This window comes from Nanorana parkeri, unplaced genomic scaffold, assembly GCF_000935625.1.
Source record: "Nanorana parkeri isolate BGI_ZX_2015 unplaced genomic scaffold, ASM93562v1 scaffold1401, whole genome shotgun sequence".
NCBI lineage: Eukaryota > Metazoa > Chordata > Amphibia > Anura > Dicroglossidae > Nanorana > Nanorana parkeri.
In genome coordinates, this window is record NW_017307669.1 from 74,831 (window position 1) to 93,412 (window position 18,582).

At 43.9% G+C, this 18,582-nt stretch overlaps 2 protein-coding genes across 2 annotated transcripts in view; one reads left to right on the plus strand and one right to left on the minus strand.

Annotated features, from left to right (window-relative positions):
* The window catches only part of DCLRE1B (DNA cross-link repair 1B), a 16,602-nt gene extending 12,795 nt beyond the window's left edge, over window positions 1-3,807 (minus strand). The window contains exons 1-2 of the mRNA XM_018569802.1: window positions 3,719-3,807; window positions 285-501 (exon numbers count right to left, since the gene is read on the minus strand). Of these exons, the coding sequence (XP_018425304.1) occupies window positions 285-473 (189 nt within the window). The 5' untranslated portion in view covers window positions 474-501; window positions 3,719-3,807. The remainder of the gene's footprint in view (window positions 1-284; window positions 502-3,718) is intronic.
* A 3,636-nt stretch (window positions 3,808-7,443) lies between these two features.
* AP4B1 (adaptor related protein complex 4 beta 1 subunit) overlaps window positions 7,444-18,582 on the plus strand; it is a 38,186-nt gene continuing 27,047 nt past the window's right edge. The window contains exons 1-3 of the mRNA XM_018569804.1: window positions 7,444-7,590; window positions 9,283-9,507; window positions 10,362-10,492. Coding sequence (XP_018425306.1) covers window positions 7,478-7,590; window positions 9,283-9,507; window positions 10,362-10,492 — 469 coding nt within the window. The 5' untranslated portion in view covers window positions 7,444-7,477. The remainder of the gene's footprint in view (window positions 7,591-9,282; window positions 9,508-10,361; window positions 10,493-18,582) is intronic.

Here is an 18,582-nt window from a genome sequence, read left to right on the forward strand (position 1 = left end):
CCCCGCTTCCTGGTCCTCTTTGGCACAAATGATGTAATTGTGCCCAAGCATTGCATCCTGGGAAGGTTACATCAGCAGAGCATTGCTGGGAAATCTCATGAGATCTCAGGGAAAGGCATTTTCCTTCCCTGAGATGATGTGCGTGGTCACATGTCCTAGTCAAATGTGACACAGTTCCAGGATGGGGAGGAAAAGAAATTGACAGAACATCATATACATCATTTTAAAATTTTGCCCATAGTTACACTTAATTTTAGCTACAGACACAATATGAAAAACTGTACCTGTAGCTTATGTTTCAGTATTTTGGCTGTGATGGGTGAACAATACAATGGATGCTTCCATGTTGAAGATAAGCCTACAGTATGATCACTGTGCATATGGGACAGGAAGAAGAGTCGGATGTGGCTGCATTGCCGTATCTGCCAGAAATCCACAGCTATAGGGGTGTTTGGAAGTATAGCCCCATTCATCCTTAGCACCCAGAGGGCCAACGAATATCTGGGAGAAAAAAACAAAAAACACCTTCAAAAACATTGTTGCGATTAGAAGATAGCAAAGCATATGTACAATTTAACCATAGAATAGCTGAGTCTGGGTTTTTCATTTGTCTTTATATATACTGGGGGGAATTTATCAAAACTGGAGCAGAGATGATCTGGAGCAGTTGCCCATGGCAACCAATCAGCATCTCTCTTCAGTTTGCTCAGGTAAGATTTGAAAATGAGACAAAAAACAATAATGTGTTAAGCGCACTACTATTGATGAAACGGTTAGTGATGGTAATAATAATAATGGGTGTGCTGTCTCCTTAAAAAGGGGGAGGGACCCTGTATGCAAAATTAACAATAATAAAAGAACAGAGGAGCGCTACTAACCAAAAATTAATTGTTGGTAGTGAGTTGGGAAACAAGAAAAATGAATAAACTCACTCAGTGTTAGAGGTCTTTCTCAATGAAGAAACGAAAAGGATGTTAACCACATCTGTATGGGAAGGTTCATTTCATTCTCTGTAGAATAATGGCTGGACCATATCATCCCTGATGGAGACAGGAATGATGTTCATTGCTGTGTGGGGGAAAGGAGCTCTGTGTTATTGTTCATTGCTATGATCATCATTTTTAGCCATTGATTTTCTTAAACGTTTTTATTCTTCAGTAGCAACCATTCCCACAATAAAAATTCCCCACAAATGTATATTAATCGTTTGCATCCTGGTTTCTAGTTTTTGGTTCTAATTCCATCTTAATTAGGTTTGTTATTACAAGTTAAGTTTTAAACTCTATTTCTATTTCAGCTGCCGATAATGAGGCTATAAACTTTTATTTTGTTCAAAACTTCCATCACTGATCTCCTCCTTCCACATTCACCAATCAAATGGGAGGACGGTGTCTGACTCCGCCCACCTGTCAAATTTAAAACAGTTTCCCTACTCCCGCCACTTCTACAGTATCTCTCTTCCGGCTTGAGAAAGAGGCACTGCCTCGAAACACGTAGCCATACTACTGTTTCGTTAGCACCGCTCCACTACTCGTCACTTCCACCTCTATTCATTGCCTTCTGAGCACCATTTTCACCATCCAATAGCGACCCAGTAACTCAGATCCGTTGGCGGCACAGCACCTTACAACTGCTGGCTGCACAGAGCTGTATCGATCTGCCTTTACGCTCATCCTGGCCAGCTAAATTCCATCGTACACCAAGGCACACTGAGGATTCCACCTTTCATATTGACAGCCGCAAGGATTACCCACTGCTCTACATCGTACCACCTCTCCACGGAGCTCCTTCCCCACACAGCCATTACCATTATTCCTGTCTCCATCAGAGATGATATAATCCAGCCAACATTCTACAGAGAAGGAAATGAACCTTCCCATACAGATGCGGTTAACATCCTTTTCGTTTCTTCATTGAGAAAGACCTCTAACAGTGAGTGAGTTTATTCATTTTTCTTGTTTCCCAACTCATTACCAACAGTTCATTTTCGGGTAGTAGCGCTCCTCTGTTCTTTTTATTATTGAAAATGAGACAGAGAAGCTGATCTGCTCCAGTTTTGATAAATTCCCTTCACTGTATATCCTTATGGTTTCACTTTTTCTATAATTACATCTAGCCTATCACTGTATGCTCTCAAAATAAGATTGGTTTAAAACCAATGTTGACCATATGTGCTCATTTCAGTTTGACAGCATGGGGCCTTTGTACACAGGAACCAAAGCTGAGAAACACCGTCAGTACAGTATAAAAACACATAACAAAGCAAAATCATGATGACATAACCAGTGTATGGAGTAAGACTAGCTACATTTGTGAATTGGCCATCAAAGACCATGCAGAGTTAGTCAGACATGTACATTGTTGGATGCAAAAGGGAAAATAAGGGGTGTGTTAATAAACTGTTTGCAGAGCTGCGTCCTCTGCAAATGTCTTAGTTTTAGATATTAATCAAATTATGGGCACTAGATGAAGCCGAGGAGTATAGGAATTTCATATGCTCCTCGGCTTCATTCGGTAGCTTTAATGCAATGGGAATCTAAAAGGAAGTGTTCGTACAGCTAACAACTCTGCAATCATTTTATAAATACACCCCTGAGTCTCTGATCATTTAAGTGTGTATGATCTACATTCTTGAACATGGATACCTTCATATTGCAGTTATTGACATCCTCTTTACCAAATTAGAACTGACAGCACTAGATTATAAGGCAACAGTGCACCACAGAGGCTGTACATCATGAATATATGATCCAGTTAGGAGGCTTTTTTATTGGTGCATCAGCATACTAACTGAACCCTGATTACCCTCCTATGTCATATAACTGAGAACATTAAAGTAATGTCCACTCTGTATTCTGGAATGTCCCACTGGCTCTCAAAATACCTGAACAATCTGATTGGATGCAGGCATTGTTGAGGTATTTTGAGAGCCACCGGCACCGACTAGCAAGATACTGAAGCTTGGCGCAATGGAAGATTCCTCCATCCACACAGTTTAGCGTAGATGGAAGAATCTGTTGTGCTTTTTCCATCTGATCATAGAAAATCTGCAGATAATCTATAGGTGTATGGCCAGCTTTACACTGCTGTCAGCCCCTTCTTGCTACAATATGTACAGATTCAGCGGCCACACATATCCACACTCACCTGTGAGTCCAGCCACAAGTATCCTCTGCATTGAGCTGCAGCAGGCAATTCCCGTCGTGTGAATGAGCCCCTAAAGTGACACTAAACTCAGGAGTTGAATCTTAAAAATGCATTCAAGTACCTGAACCATTAACAAAAATTTATCTTATTTGTGATCCTCCAATCATCCCTGAATTGTTGCCGACACCGTCCTTCCTTCTGGAGGGTGATTGCTTTTGTTCCTCATGGTCCCTGTGTGTGTTGTAAAGTAGTTTGAGTTTAGTGTCACTAAATTAAAAAAATGACTAGAACAGCAATCATTGTTTGAATCAGGACAGTATATGAAACCTCTTTATGCTTCCCCTAATTAATATTTAAACACAGCTACATTTATAAAGTGTGCACATCACTTATGGCTAAAATGTTCTGAAGAATGAGCGAAGAAGCAGCGTACCACCACCCCCATTCGTCACAGACTGATTGCTTTTATTATTTCTTTCACTTTCCTATACACAGCACAGTGAACATATGTACAAGAGGAGTATGAGCGCCTTACATCAGTGTGTGCGGCAATCAGCTATTCCTGTCTTACCATCCCGGAAGTACGCCGTGTGCCGGTAGCTCGGCGATCTGCGCCACTTCTCCGAGGGCTGGCTGATTGGAAGGTAAACAACGAATTCGTGTCCGGTTGGCGGTGTGTGTGTGTGTGATACATATCTTGGGGGGAGGAAGATGTCGGGACGGGGCGGAGCTTGTGTTCAGCTTCTCCCGCCAACAAGCTTTAACTGTTTCGTTATCGCCACGACTGCTGACACTAATGGTATGTGATGTGTAATATGGAAACTTATGCATAGGATTTATGGAAAGTGTGAGGGCTGATCTGTGACAAAATATGTGTTACTCTGGAGGACTGTGGTGTTTATCAGATTTCGTGGTGGTAAAGTACATGTGTACCCCCCCCCCCATCTATAAATCCAGCCCTTGCTGCGAACTGTCATCACTAAAACCTCATATAAGGTCTTAACATGTTAGAGTAATTTTAAAAGTCATGTATAAGATTTTTTTTTTTTTTTAAAGAAAAAGTGCACCTATTCTTTCTTCCCCCTACCCTTCCACAGATGTATACTTCCCAAGATCCGGAACATTTGTTTACTTCCAGCGCCAATAAACCTCTCACTGCAGGCCGTTGGGAATGTGCATAGGCTTGGTGCCATTCCAGTTCCTGCAAGCCCATGCAAACTTGTCAGTGATACATACTCCCCTCCCAGCCCAATCCGTAGCACCACACTTGACAAAGGGGCGGGGAATGCCCTCGCCACAGATGATTGGACAGGGGAGGGTATTGGGTGATCTCAGTTCACGCCAAGATCAAGCACATCATTACTGGGTACACCTGTGCAGTAGAGCCCCCATAGAAGCTTCTGGGCTCTCTTGTGCTGGCATGGCCAGGACTCCAGCGCTGGATGTAAACACGTGCAGGAAGCCCCGGTTCTTAGTAAGTATTACGGTAATCTATGGAGGGGTAGGGCGAGCTCTGTTAGATCAGGGGAGGGGTGTGTTTTTTTTTTTCCTGGAGATCAGCTTTTACGTGGCTCATCAGGCAAAAACTGGCAAAGAGTCCTTTTGCAAGGTTCCACTACATATGATGAACAATGAAAATATGTATGTTCATATTCTTAGATAACATATTTATCTTTGATCATCCTGCTCTTGTCCCAGATTATCCTCCTGCTTCTTGTGCTAGTCTAACAACGGGGATCAGACACTATTGGGATGACTGATTCCCATAGTGTTGTAAGGACCCACAAGTAGCACATTCCTTCATTGCGCATGCAATGGATGTGGACCCCAGGGTGGCAGCATTACTTACAGTCATGACATAAGTGCTAGGAAGAAAGCTGCATGCACTGCAAATGAGAGACGGGACATAGAGTGAGGATTCAAGGTCACATCACCACAAATAAGAGCAAAAAGCTATTTTTATGGTGATTATTCTTAACACAGCTATTGAGGGCGATAAAGCTATGTCATATGGACCAGTTGCTCCATGGTTGATGTGCTGGGTTCCTATCTACTTTAAAATAATGGGTGGTGATTCTGCTATTCAGTATAAATGTTTTTTTTAAATGGCAGTTGTTTATGATATACAGCCCTTTAACAAATAAAATGACATTCATTTACACCTGAGCATTCATGAACAATCATGTTCAAGTGTGAATGTGTTTACATCCACTTCAAACTAGACTCTGTTGTTTGCGTAAAATATATAAGAGTTAGAAGTTGGCAGTTAAGCAAGACCTGCAAAAGAAGTCACTTGTCCCTCCATCCGTTCTTCTGATCTGCATTCTGTACAAGAGTGATGGCTGTGAATATTCTTCACATTTGGCTTCACACTTCTGGGAATGTCGGATACCTGGTACTCCACCAGGGGCTGTGGTTCCTTTTCCTAAGTAGTACTGTGTCCTCTAGTGACACAGTGACCAGCAGAAGGAACCACAGTGCATGGCAGGGGATCGGGGATCTGACATGCCTCTAAGCCCCTATTCATACTTGTGTACTGTGTGAACGTGTTGTCAATGGCACCCCAAATAAGAGGTGTAACAAACATACAATGATCAGCTCACAACAAACACACATAAATGTGCAATATTGTGCTTTGCAAGTGTGAAATTAAAAGGAGAACTATGAGGCGAGTGAAAATCAATGAAACAACGAACACATACCGTCGCTCACTTCTCGATCTATCCTTGCAGAGAGCCGTGACTGTCACTCATGTCTACCTGCAGGGATTCCCCCCTCTCAGATCCTCCAGCGCTGACTGGCGGAATGAACAGGGGAGGGGCCGGGTACAGCTGGCTCTGCCTCTAGATAGGCAGAGCCAGCTGTCAATCACGCAGCTGGGTGGATCTCAACAGTAATGTCCGGATCCGTCCCGGCTGCGGTGTCTCAGTATACACGAACTGTTGCTTGTGGTATACTGAGCTTTGGGTGACGGGAGGACACAAACTTCTGTCCTCCCGTTACCCTTAGGAGAACTTTGGGGGAAAAGCACTGTCCCCATAGTTCTCATTTAAGTGTGTTTGATTTGAAGAGCCGGTTGCTCTTCAAGTGTGGAGGGACAGATTTGTATAAAGCCTCTACTTTCACAGTTCTTCATTTTTACATCTTTTTAACCCAGAGACATTGAGGGGAATTTTTCAATACTGGAGTACAATCTGGAGCACTTACCCATTGCAACTAATAATTTTCTCTCTTTAATTTTCAAAGCCTAACTGAACAAACTGAAGATAGATGCCGATTGGTTACTATGGGCAACTGCTTCAGATTCCTTCTACTCCGGTATTGATAACTTCCCTCCAGAGTGACTTTAAAGCACTCATATGTAACCTTTGTATGATTACAAATTTCCAATGGATTTTCCATATGTCCCCATACCACCTTCACCAGACCAGTGCTTTTAGGTGACAGTTTGACATCAAAAGATGTCAAAAGCTTTGTTTCACTTTACATATGGATAGGTAGGAACAGAACAGCTGAAATAAAATTATTATTACCCTGTATGCAGGTTTTCTTGAGTGGGGATATCCACATTCCTTGGGGGCATAGACTTGTATATGCATTGCATTTGTATAGTAAGCCAATTTATTTAATTAAATTGAGTTCCACTATAAAGTAAACCTGCCATGGTAGAAATACAGGGGTTGCAATCTATAAACTGCTTTTGGAAATATTAGTTGCCTGGTTGTTGTGCTGAATCACTGGCTATGAAGCTTTCTGAGTCACTGATCTAAATCAAGATTGAAGATCAAGAAAGGATTTCCCGCGATTCTCGTACGATAATCGTACAGTGTATGGGCACCTTAACACTTCTTGAATAGGAAAGCAATAACCTCCAATCTTTATCGATCTGTAGGCCTCCTCAGTATAAGGTGTCAATGCCAGTATCGTGTTGACCAAATAAAGAAAGCAAACACCATAGCGTGTACCATCTAAACAGAGTATGATTTAGTAAAAGAAAATTACTCACATAAAAGCAGTGGTAACATAGCATGGACTCTCTCTTAAGAGTATGTGCAAGAGTTTCAAATGACTGCGTCCGTCAGTCGTAGAGATCAATGTGACGTCAAATGCTCCGTCCAATTATCTAGACGTATCTGTTTGTAGATTGTCATTACTAAACATTTCTAAAAGGTGTATTTGTTGTCATTTCAAAGATATGGGTAAAGTTCATCTTTAAGAACCAATACCAGGGGTTCTCTTTCAGTTTAAGTTAAACAAATAATCAGGCTAGACTGTTCTTTATATTTGGCAGAAGGACAACTGCAGGCTGGAAATCTCTGAAGCCTTCACAATGCCATACTTGGGGTCAGACGATGCAGTGAAAGACCTGAAAAGGGCACTGTGTAATCCTCACATCCAGGCAGACAGGCTGCGGTACAGGAATGTCATCCACAAGGTGATTCGGTAAGAAAACACTCACTGACTGGGACTATTAGGTACACACCAATTTGTATTAATATTGTTACCTTTCTAGAACTGAAAGTTAGGTACTGAAAGATAAACACAATGAAGGTAAACACATCTCTACTTCCCAGATTCTCCAAACTTCTAGCAAATAATAGTGAGAAACGGCAAAGTATTCCTCTTTAGTGGGTTTTTTTTTCACATGTTTGACACAGTCTTATGATTGAATTGCAGATACCTACTTTTTCCTGTCAAACATCTGCAGTGAAGGCCGCGATAGCGGGACTTTTGGGGCGACGGTAGCGCTACCTTCACCGTCGGGCTGCATTAAAATATAGAAAAATCGTGCGACATCCGCCGAAAAAAGGGTCCTGCAGGCGCAACTTTTGACAGCAACGGGCAACATGGAACTGTACATTAAGACAGCTCCATTAAAAATCATTGGCCGGCGACTTCTCGTGGCAAAAATGCGCGATATCGCGGTGGAAATCGCGTGGCAATCCGCTTAGTGTGAATGGGGCCTTAAATCGGAGCTCTAGTCACCTGAAGCTCCATGTGTCATGTGACACAGTTATGATAGGTAGCCGCAGGAGACGGGGAGGCATCGCTAGTGCATGGTGAAACCAGTCACATTGGTTTCTACATTTTGTTGACCCTTCCTTTTTTTTTTGTTCTTTTTTTTTGGTGCTTTCTTACTTGAAAAGCTGTTTGTAAGCTCCACTGAGCTGCTGCTAGGAAAATACATCTTGAGCCGTTCTTCCAGCTCCCCAATGCTTTAGAGCAGTGTCTATGGCAGGCACCAGTTCTAGCAAAGCACAGCCGCAGCATCATCACATACTGCGCTTTGTACTTGACAAATCCAAGGGATGCGGCCGCGGCACAACACTGGAACTGGTGTCTATTATGGACAGCATTCTAATGTGATGGGGAGCCAGAATTAGGGCTCCTATTTCACTTTTGGAAGCCTATAAACTGCTTTTCAAGTAAGAAAGCACAGATAAAGGAGTTATAAAATATAATAAGATTTTAAAAATGTAAGGTTGCTGTAATTAAAGCTAGTAGAGTCCTGTCCTGCATCAAGAAGGGAATGTTTTGCAGGGATAGGTCTATAATTTTGCCACTTTACACATCAGTGGTTCGGCCTCACCTGGAGTATGCGGTGCAGAAAGGCACTTCTAAATCTTGTATTAGAGAGATAAGATGTGGTGTGTCTCTGACATAGGACGACAGGGATTCAACGTGAGGTTTGAGAAAATGGTCTACATAAGAGCTCACATTCTCAAACTATGTAATCCTTGATAAAATATAATCCTTGCTTTTATTGGAAACTCATCTCTTCAGGTAAGTTTATACCATCTCCGCATAATATCTGTACTTAAACTTCCTTCAGGCACTGCACAAACTGTTGGTGCTGTTTAAACCCTGCATTATATTAATAATGTAAAAACCACTGTGCCTGTAGGTGGCCGCTAAAGATGTAGAACAGCGTTAAAGGGTTATTTAAGGTGGAAATCATTTTTAAATTCATCAGTGATCCAAGTATATATTTAATTTTACTGTTTGGATCTATTTCTGTTTAACTGCTTGGGCTTATTTCCTTCATGCAATACATTTTAACTTTTAATTTACTATTAAGTATATAGATTTTTATGCAAATTGAATGCTTTATATGTTGTATTTTTTCTCTTGCAGACTTATGACCCAGGGAGTGGATGCATCCAGTGTTTTCATGGAGATGGTTAAGGCGAGCGCCACTGTAGATATTGTACAGAAGAAGCTAGTTTATTTATATATGTGCACATATGCTCCTCAGAAACCTGATCTGGCCCTCCTTGCTATCAATACTCTCTGTAAAGACTGTTCAGATCCGAACCCTATGGTGAGAGGGCTAGCCCTGCGCAGCATGTGTAACCTCAGGTCAGTGATAAATTATCTGCACATCACTTACATTCTAGCACACTTTTGGGAACTTTGTCATCAGTACTGGAGGAACACAGTGATGCAGGGCCAGTAAAAATGAACTGGCTTTCCTGTCTGGGTGATGTGCATGGATCACAAAACTGGTTGCACAGAATGATGCATCCTTTGACAGGAAGAACTGTTTGAAGTATGTATTTCAATGTTGTATTTACCTTCTTGCATGAAGGTAAATACACCAGCTATAATACAGGTAGGCAGGCACTAGGGATGTGCTTAGGCTTGGTGCATACTGCACCAAGTTCACGCAAAAGTGACAGTGACACATCCCTTTTCCAGCCTAATCAGCTGTGGAAGGGGAATTCCCGACCCCTGTGTTACATGCAGTTGATTGGGCCCGGAGGGGGATGTGTAACTGACTGTTTTGCACGTGCTCAGGTAAACTCGGTTTTCACCAAGCCCATGCAGATCCCTAGTAGGGACTATACATTGCCTGCACTTATGGTATTGGAATTTGAAACTTTTTTGACTCCTGAGTGTGCAAGGAGAAATCAGAAACATATAAAGTACTTATTAAATTGCATTCAGACTCTTAGCATAATAAGCCAATGTGTTTTAGGGGTTCAAATGGTCCCCCTTCACCAGTGCTTTGTACTGCTGAACGCAGCTTGCAATGGACTGATAAAATCCTGAAGAGTAATTAGTATGATTGTTCCAGGTGCCAGAAAAGCTGGAAAAACAAATAGCAGCAATTCAGTGAAATGTCCAAATGTGAACATTGCCAGGATGTACACAGATATGTCTAAGTACTAATAGGTTAAAAAAATTCTGATTGTATCAACATTTTTTTGTAGAATGCCAGGCATTCAGGAATACATACAGCAGCCTGTTCAGAATGGTCTAAGAGACAAGGCCTCCTATGTGAGAAGAGTAGCTGTGCTGGGATGTGCTAAAATGCATATTCAGCAAGGAGACTCAGAAGTTGGTAAGTTTAGGTCAAATAAGATGAAAATTTTCATTTTGTTGCTGTATTAATATGTTATGTTTTCAGTAGGGCTGGTACTGATAAAAATTTTCGCGGTCGATTAATCACATTTTTTTTTAATCGATTAATTATAACGCACATACAGATCCAACTACATTGGCCTATACACATACAGCACAGCAATGAAGTAATAAAATGAACTAGGATCACACTAATTCAGCACGTTATTCATCTCGCGTGCCCCACTCAATATGGCTGCTGCTTGTGTGGGGCAACTCAGAATAATGTGCTGGATTAGTGTGTGCTAGTTCATTTTATTACTTCATTGCTGTGCTGTATGTGTATAGGCCAATGCTGAACCAGGATTTCCCCTCCTGGTCTAGTGAGGCATTGGTGATGTAGCCAGGGTCTTACCGGTTCCCGCTGGGAAAGCTACATCACCAATGCCTTCCAGGGAGATCTAGTTTCTAAACTGCAAGAACCTGTGAGATTATGGGGAAAACAAAGATGATTTTAATGTTGTGTGGTGCATGTGTGAGATCAGGCATATGATGTTTGTCTCTCATCTCTTGCATTCACTAATCCCCCCCATGATTGGATGAGATCTCACAATAAGTATTGCTAACCTTATTGCTTTTAAATTATAGTTTGCAATAACGTAGTCAGGTCTATTGAAGGGACAGGTGTGTGTGTGTGTGTGTGTTTGGACTTGGTAGAGATTAGTGGGCAAAACAGCCATCTGAGGGCTTTTCTGCTAGGTGGAGCTGAGGAGCTCCATCTAGTTGCAGAAAAACCTGTATTCCACAACACACATTCCCCCAGAAAATAAAAGATATCTAAGAACATTAATTCTTGGGTCTATTCGCACAAAACAAACATTCAATTTGCACAGTCATCCGAACATGGCCGGATGACTGTGCAAATTGGATATAAATAGCCCACCTAGACTATTTTAATGACAAACGAGGGAAGTATTTTTTTTTTTTTTCCTCTAGCCTCCTACATTGCAGTATATGCGTTGCTCATATACTGGTTCACTTTAAGGATACAAAAACATTGCAGTACATAAGGGAATCAATAGCTCCGTCGGCTAACGAAGGGAAGGGGGGGAGGAGTCCTGTGACGCCACGGACATCCTCGTCACCGGACTCCTCCCCCCTTCCCTTCGTTAGCCGACTGAGTCACTTGGGGAAGGGGGGAGGAGTCCGGTGACGTCGATGTCCGTGACGTCACCGGATCTCAGACGGAAGACCCGGAAGCCTGCGGAGAGGTGAGTAGCGATCAAAATCATTTTAATCGATCAAAAAAATTTACGATTAATCGAGGAATTAATCGTTAATTTCCGCAGCCCTAGTTTTCAGGGGGTTTGTTGAAAAGAACAGTGTCAGTTATTTCAGTAAGATAATTATAGGTATACTGATCTCTACAGAGCCTAAAGTCTCAATGGTCAATTTTTACAGCTGCTTTTTAGGGATTTTCATAGATATGAGCATGGGCACAATAGAGCACCCACAACACCCTCCCTACACCAACTCCCTGTGCACCCACTATTCTCTCTGGTGCTGCTGTGAAGGAGCGTGGAGCTATGGAATCTATCTTCCCTACACAGGTACTGTTAGGGTACATTCACACCAGATGCAGTGTGTTCCGGCCTGATTTTGGCCGGACCGCACTGCATCGCATTGCGGCTGGCTCACTTTTTTGTGGGGCAGGAGGGGGCGTGGCGGGCCATTGAAGTGAATGGCACCGTAGTCACGCCCTCTGGCCGCAATGAGATCAACCGCACGGGATCGCAAGGCACAACTGATGAGATCTGCCAGAACAGTACAGACAAGTAAAACCTAAGCAGCAATTTTTAAATATTCATTTATTAAGTTATGCAGAGCCGCATTCGGCTCAGTCATTCTGTTCGCTACCTCTGAGGTAGTGAACAGAATTTAAAAAAACGTAAACAAAAGAAAAAAAGTGAAAGTAAAGCATAAGAAAAAGGGAGTGTGGTTCCCCCCAAAAGTCATTCCAGGCTTTTTAGGTCTGTAGGAATTTTAAGGTGGAACCCCACTCCCCAAAAAAGTGGGGTCCCCCCTAAAATCCCCAACCAGACCCTTAATCTGAGCACTTGCCTGGCAGGGCAGGAAGTGAGGGGGACGAGCGAGGACAGGAAGAGGGGGGTGGACGCTAGGCATTGGGAGGGTGCTTTTCCAGGGGGTCCCTTTTTTCTTTCGGCTCCTTTTTGTATACTTTAACCACCTCCCATCCGCCGAACGTTGAAAGGCGGCCAGACGGGAGTCTCCTGGATGCGGGTGGTCGTCTTTAAACGTCCTTCGTGCCCGCGCCTGATCGCGCGCACCCCCTGGCGCGCATGAGTGGGGATTTTAAACGGCCAGCAATGGCCGGTCGTCTACATACAAGCGGTCCAGCATCTGTAAAGACGCCCGGTCGCTTGTATGATGCAAGTCAAGGTGCGCCCCCCTCCTTACCTCTTCTCGCCATTGCTGTCCACGCCGCCACCGTCCCAGCGATCTCGGGCGTCCATCCATCCCGGGCGATGTGGCCCTGTGCACTGAGAACAGAGGGAGTTCAGTACACAATCTCCTTCTGCTCTCCTCCCGGTCTCTGAATGCAGGAAGTGATGTATATTACATCACTTCCGCATTCCTCTGTCACTCTCCGGTACAGAAACCGGAGAGAAGCTGATGAAGCACATCTGTGCTTCATCAGCTTCTCTGGCGGTCCCTAGGTGACATTAGGAGTCTTAGAGACCCCTGATGTCTCAATAAAGGGTACCTGTCACTGTAATTTGTTATCACATAGGGTACTTCTTAGCACCCTATGTGATAATAAAGTTAAGTGTAAAAAAAAAACAATTTACACACAAAAACCCCCCCAAAAATGTTTAAAGTCCCCCTTCCCCACATAGATGCGCAAAAATGCGTTAGGTGCGCCTACACACAAAAACGACGATTGATCCAATTATGCCGCACATGTTACATATCGCCACAAACGTCGGAGTGCGAGCAATTATTATCTGCTGATTAATCACTGATAACACTAAACTGATGAGTGGTAAAATCTTTTAAAGCGTCGCCTATGGCCAATTTTGGCTATAGTCGTTTTTTGCGATTTCGCAGGCGCCCGCAATTTTAAGGCTTGACATGTTTGGTGTCCATTTACCCGACGTGACCCCGTCTTTTATATTACACCAAAAAATTGGGTAAAAATTAATGTTTCCTAAAATAAAAAAGGGAAAAACTTTTTTTCTTTAAATATTCGGTACTTTTTTTTCTTATATAGTAAAAAATAAAAACCCCAGTGGTGATTAAATACCACCAAAAGAAAGCTCTATCTGTCCTCCAAAAAATTGTATAAAATTCCTTTCAGTACAGCGTTGCATGACGAAATAAACGTCAGTAAATAGTACTGCAGCACTGAACACTGAAAAATGGCCTGGACAGGAAGGGGGTGTAAACCCCCTGGTCAGCAAGTGTTTAAGCTGCTATCTCTGCTAAAACAGTGCCACTGGTGTCTAAAATCACATATAAACACCCTGGAGTGCAGCCATAATCTTAAACAAAGGAAGTGTGAATGAAAATGCTCATACAGCACATTTAAGTTCCAAAAACTATGAAATATGTTTCATTTCTCTTTTTCATGCACATGATTAGTCATGTAGGAGTTTGTCAAAAAAGACAGCTTTTAAGATATGTACTTTTAATGACGTGTACTTGTGCTCTCATAGATTTTACAAACCGGGAAAATGAACAGGTATGATGCTAAGCTATAATTTGATATGGGTCATATACAGCAGGGATGGCTGCCCTGAGGCAGATGGGTCATATATATCAGGGATGGCTGCCCTGGGGCAGATTAGGCAGAAGTAACTATGTAACCTTGCTGCACTGCTTGATTTCCCTAACCATCATGCTGTTGTTGAAATCCTCAGCAGTACTCTGTACCAAAAGTATTGTCTCCTAGCATGACCATTGGATTAAAAGACAGGACTGGGGGGTGTGTCCTACACATGGCGGCGGCGAGACGCTCTTAGAAGGAGCTCCATCTTGCCTGCTAAAACTGCATCCCGCAATCGACACTCACCAGCCCTCAAACCTGTCACCATTTAGAAGAAGAAGTCCGCACACTCCGGTACCACTAAATTGTCTGCACCCGGGACGATTAAACGCTTTCTAGTGCCGGATGCCTCGGATCGTCCCACGCCACGAGGCCCTCCACTGTGCTCCATCTCTCCCCGTTCCTCCCCACATGACCGCGACACTGACTTCGTCGGTTAAGGCTCCGACTCTGGAGAAGAGGGGGACTGTCATCTCCCAGCTGCAGTGGACACCAAGTCAGAGCTCTCCGAGATGTTTTCCCGCCTAGAACACTCACTGAAAGGAGAATTATGAGGTGAGTGAAAATCACTCATCCTCATAGATCAAGCCGACGTGTGACAATGAAACTGTCACACGTCGGCTCAATAGATCGTGAGTGATCGTGAACACATACTGTCGCTCACGTCTCGATCATCTCACTGCAGAGAGAAGTGACTGTCAGTCACGGCTCCCTGCAGGGATTCCCCCCTCCCCGCTCCTCTAGCGTTATAGATAGGCAGAGCCAGCTGTCACTCACGCAGCTGGGTGGATCCGTAATGTCGGGATACGTCCCGGCTGCGGCGGTCTCAGTATACTGCAAGCTGTAGCTTGCGATATACTGAGCTTTGGGTCACGGGAGGACCCTAGTTTATGTCCTCCTGTGCCCCTAAGAGAACTATGCGGAAAAACACTTACCCCATAGTTCTCTTTGAAGCCATAGTTCTCTTTGAAGCCAGATATCTTGTCCCTGCGGCGAGAAGTCACTCGCCTACTCCACGGAGTTGAGGACTCTGAATCCCGCCTAGACGCTAATGCCTGGGCGATTAGTTCCTTGCAACAAAACTTTCAGGCATTTTCTCATACCCAACGCGATATATCCTATTGTCTAGAACAGTGGTTCTCAACCTCTCTGAGGCCGGGACCCCTTGGTAACATTTGCCAAGTTGTGGTGACCCCCAAAGGTAAAATTTAGGGATGACGCGGCTGCTGCAGCGACATCTGGAGGCGTGGCAGGAGAACTGACACTGCTGCGCTAGGAGAGAGCTGAGGAGGACTCTCACCTTGCACAGCGACCCACAGGTTTGAGAACCACTGGTCTAGAAGACCAAGAAAACAGAGGACGCAGGAATAACCTGCGGATCCGTGGCCTACCCGAGGCGACTGCCGACGCAGACCTGGCGGATATCCTACGCGGTATGTTCAACACCATCCTGAGTAAGCCAGTCACCTCTATGTTACTCTTTGACAGGGCTCATGAAGCTTTACGCCCATGAGGCCTTCTATCAGAACAACCTAGAGACGTCATATGCAGACTACACTACTACACGGATAAAGAATCCATCCTGAAGAAACTACGGGAAATCCCATTTCCTGACTTTGACGGCACCAAAATTCAAATATTCCCTCACCTGGCGAGAGAGACCTTGGCTAAACGCAGAGTGCTCCGTCCCCTATTGGAAGTTCTGCAAAACGAGGACATCGCTTACCGCTGGGGCTTCCCTGCCTGTCTTATCGCTCGCAAACAGGGCAAGTCTGCTGTACTCAGACACCCGGAAGACCTCATCCAGTTCTGTGCAGCGTTCTCAATCCAAGCTCCCTGGATGGCAAGACGCTCTCCCTACTCTGGACCCGCTGAAAGATCGCTCCTGGAAAGCAGCTTCTTCATCCACTTCTACTATCCTCCCACCCTTTTGAGAGCCTGGACAGGCCCCCCTCTACTTTTATCTCTATTTCGTCGAGGTTGGTGAGATGCACTACCTCTTTACATGCAGACGCTACCCTCCTTATGCTTGCAACGATGTATCACCACGCTGTGTGCCCACCAATCACTGGTTCTAACCAAGAGTGACACGAGTCCTGGGTAGCTTCCCGCCTACACTGTTTGTGCTACAGTTTGTATGCTTTCATTCTTACACATTTAGAGATGTATGTTCGTTCTGAAATGTTCATGTATATTATCAGTTCACATTTTATATTAATGGTTTGATGTCACACTCAATGTGGGTGAGGTGCAGTCCACTGAGGTTCTCACCTTCGCCTTTCCTCGTTGCCGAAGTCTGTTCCTGCCATGTTACCCGCATTTGGTGCCCAGCAGCCTTTGGAGCAGAGGCTGGTACTGGACCTCCTCGATCCTTCCCCTTGGGGTCAGATCTACAATCCTGTGTTATTACTTTGTGATTATCCCTACCCCTTGTCTATGTAAACCCCTCCTGACCTTCCCCTTTACTCCCTCACCTTGAAGTATTGGACACGAAGAAGTGTTGAATTAAATTGGTCAGATGATCTTTGTGAACGCCAATGGCTTGCCTTAACCTAATCACGTACAACATCAGGGGCCTGAACACCCCATACAAACGGCATGCTCTCCTTCGGGAGTTACGTAAACTGAAGAGTGCTTTCATACAAGAAACTCACCTGGCGCACCATACCCATGTACGCTCCACTAAATTTGAAGTGACATGACAACCTTGGCTCAAGTTTAAGGAAACACCAATTTACATGCAGAATGTATATTAATACCATCTCCAAATGAAACATCTAGACTAGACAATACCCAGAGGTAAAATTACAACCGTAACGTGTTTATCCCCTAGTACCTCACTTGTCCACTGAACCCATATACCTGGGAGATATTTTTTTTAAATACCTTAAATAGCCTGCTTTTTTATATCATAAATGTATTATATATTTATGTCATATAAATTCATATTTATAATTTGCTTTAGTGCCCGTTCACATACTGTGCTGCACCGGATCAACACAGGCCACTGCGAGGACACATAGAAAACAATTGTTTTCTGCATGTCCTATGCACGCTACAATGCAGTGGGTGCATGCTGCATTTTATTGCAGTGCACTGGATCCCACCACAGGTTGACTGGGGGACTAAATAGCGTGTACACTCTGGTTTTATGATATTATGAGTTGATGGCATCCTTTATTCTAACCAGGGATAGAATTCTTACTTTGCCAGATCTTCCAAATCTTCACACAAGACAACAAGGCAGGTAAATCTTGAGTCATTCTTGGGCATTTGAAAGTTAAAGTGTCCTTTTAACCCCTTCACTTAAAATCATATATACATGAAGCACTGTATGCTGATATGAAATTGTCTTACATTCACTATTTAAACATTTTTGTTTTTATGTACAATTACAATTTTTCCACTTCCTGGTTGGGTGAGCTACTGGTGATTATAGTCTTGGCCTCACAGATGCATCCTGAGTCTACATTACCAGTGCCTTCCTGCGAAATCTCATCTGTAAATTGCGAAAGCTCGCAAGAACTTGAGATGATGTTGCATCTTCCAGGAGGCAGACCCAGAGTTCCAGAAAGTAAAGGGAGATGGATTCCTCTGCCCTTGGTGAAAATGGGCACCGTGAAGCCGCTATTCCAACCGGGATTTTCTAACCCAGTAGCCTTCAGGTCGTGGCTCTCAGGCCCCCTGAGTTTAATTAAAGATTTCTGTTTGGAAACTGCTGTTATACTGTTCTCAACGCTCCAAGCGAATCACCGCCTAACCCCTCAGCACATTTTCCAATACCTACAGATCAATCACTTTTTGCAGACTAGATTGGGCTCTCTACGACCTCTCCCCCCTTACCGCTTTTGAGAGACTACTGCATTATGGACCACGTGGTTCAGGTACCACATCAGCCCTATACAACCTACTGCTAGACAAATTACACAACTCCCCTCCCCCCTACGCCTCCAGATGGGAACAAGACCTGGGATGTTCCATATCCTCTGACACCTGGACCCAGATATGGATGACCACTGCCCGAAGTTCAATGAATGTCCAAGCGGTTGAGGCCAACTACAAAATGCTCTTTAGGTGGTACTTGGTCCCGCTCCGGATCTCCAAAGCTGTCCCATCATACTCCCCGAACTGTTTCAGGGGTTGCCGGGTGGAGGGATCGGTCATGTCTTAAAGTAAGGAGATTCTGGCACAGAGTCTATCAACTTATATACACGGTTACTGGCAAGACGTTTCGTAATGACCCA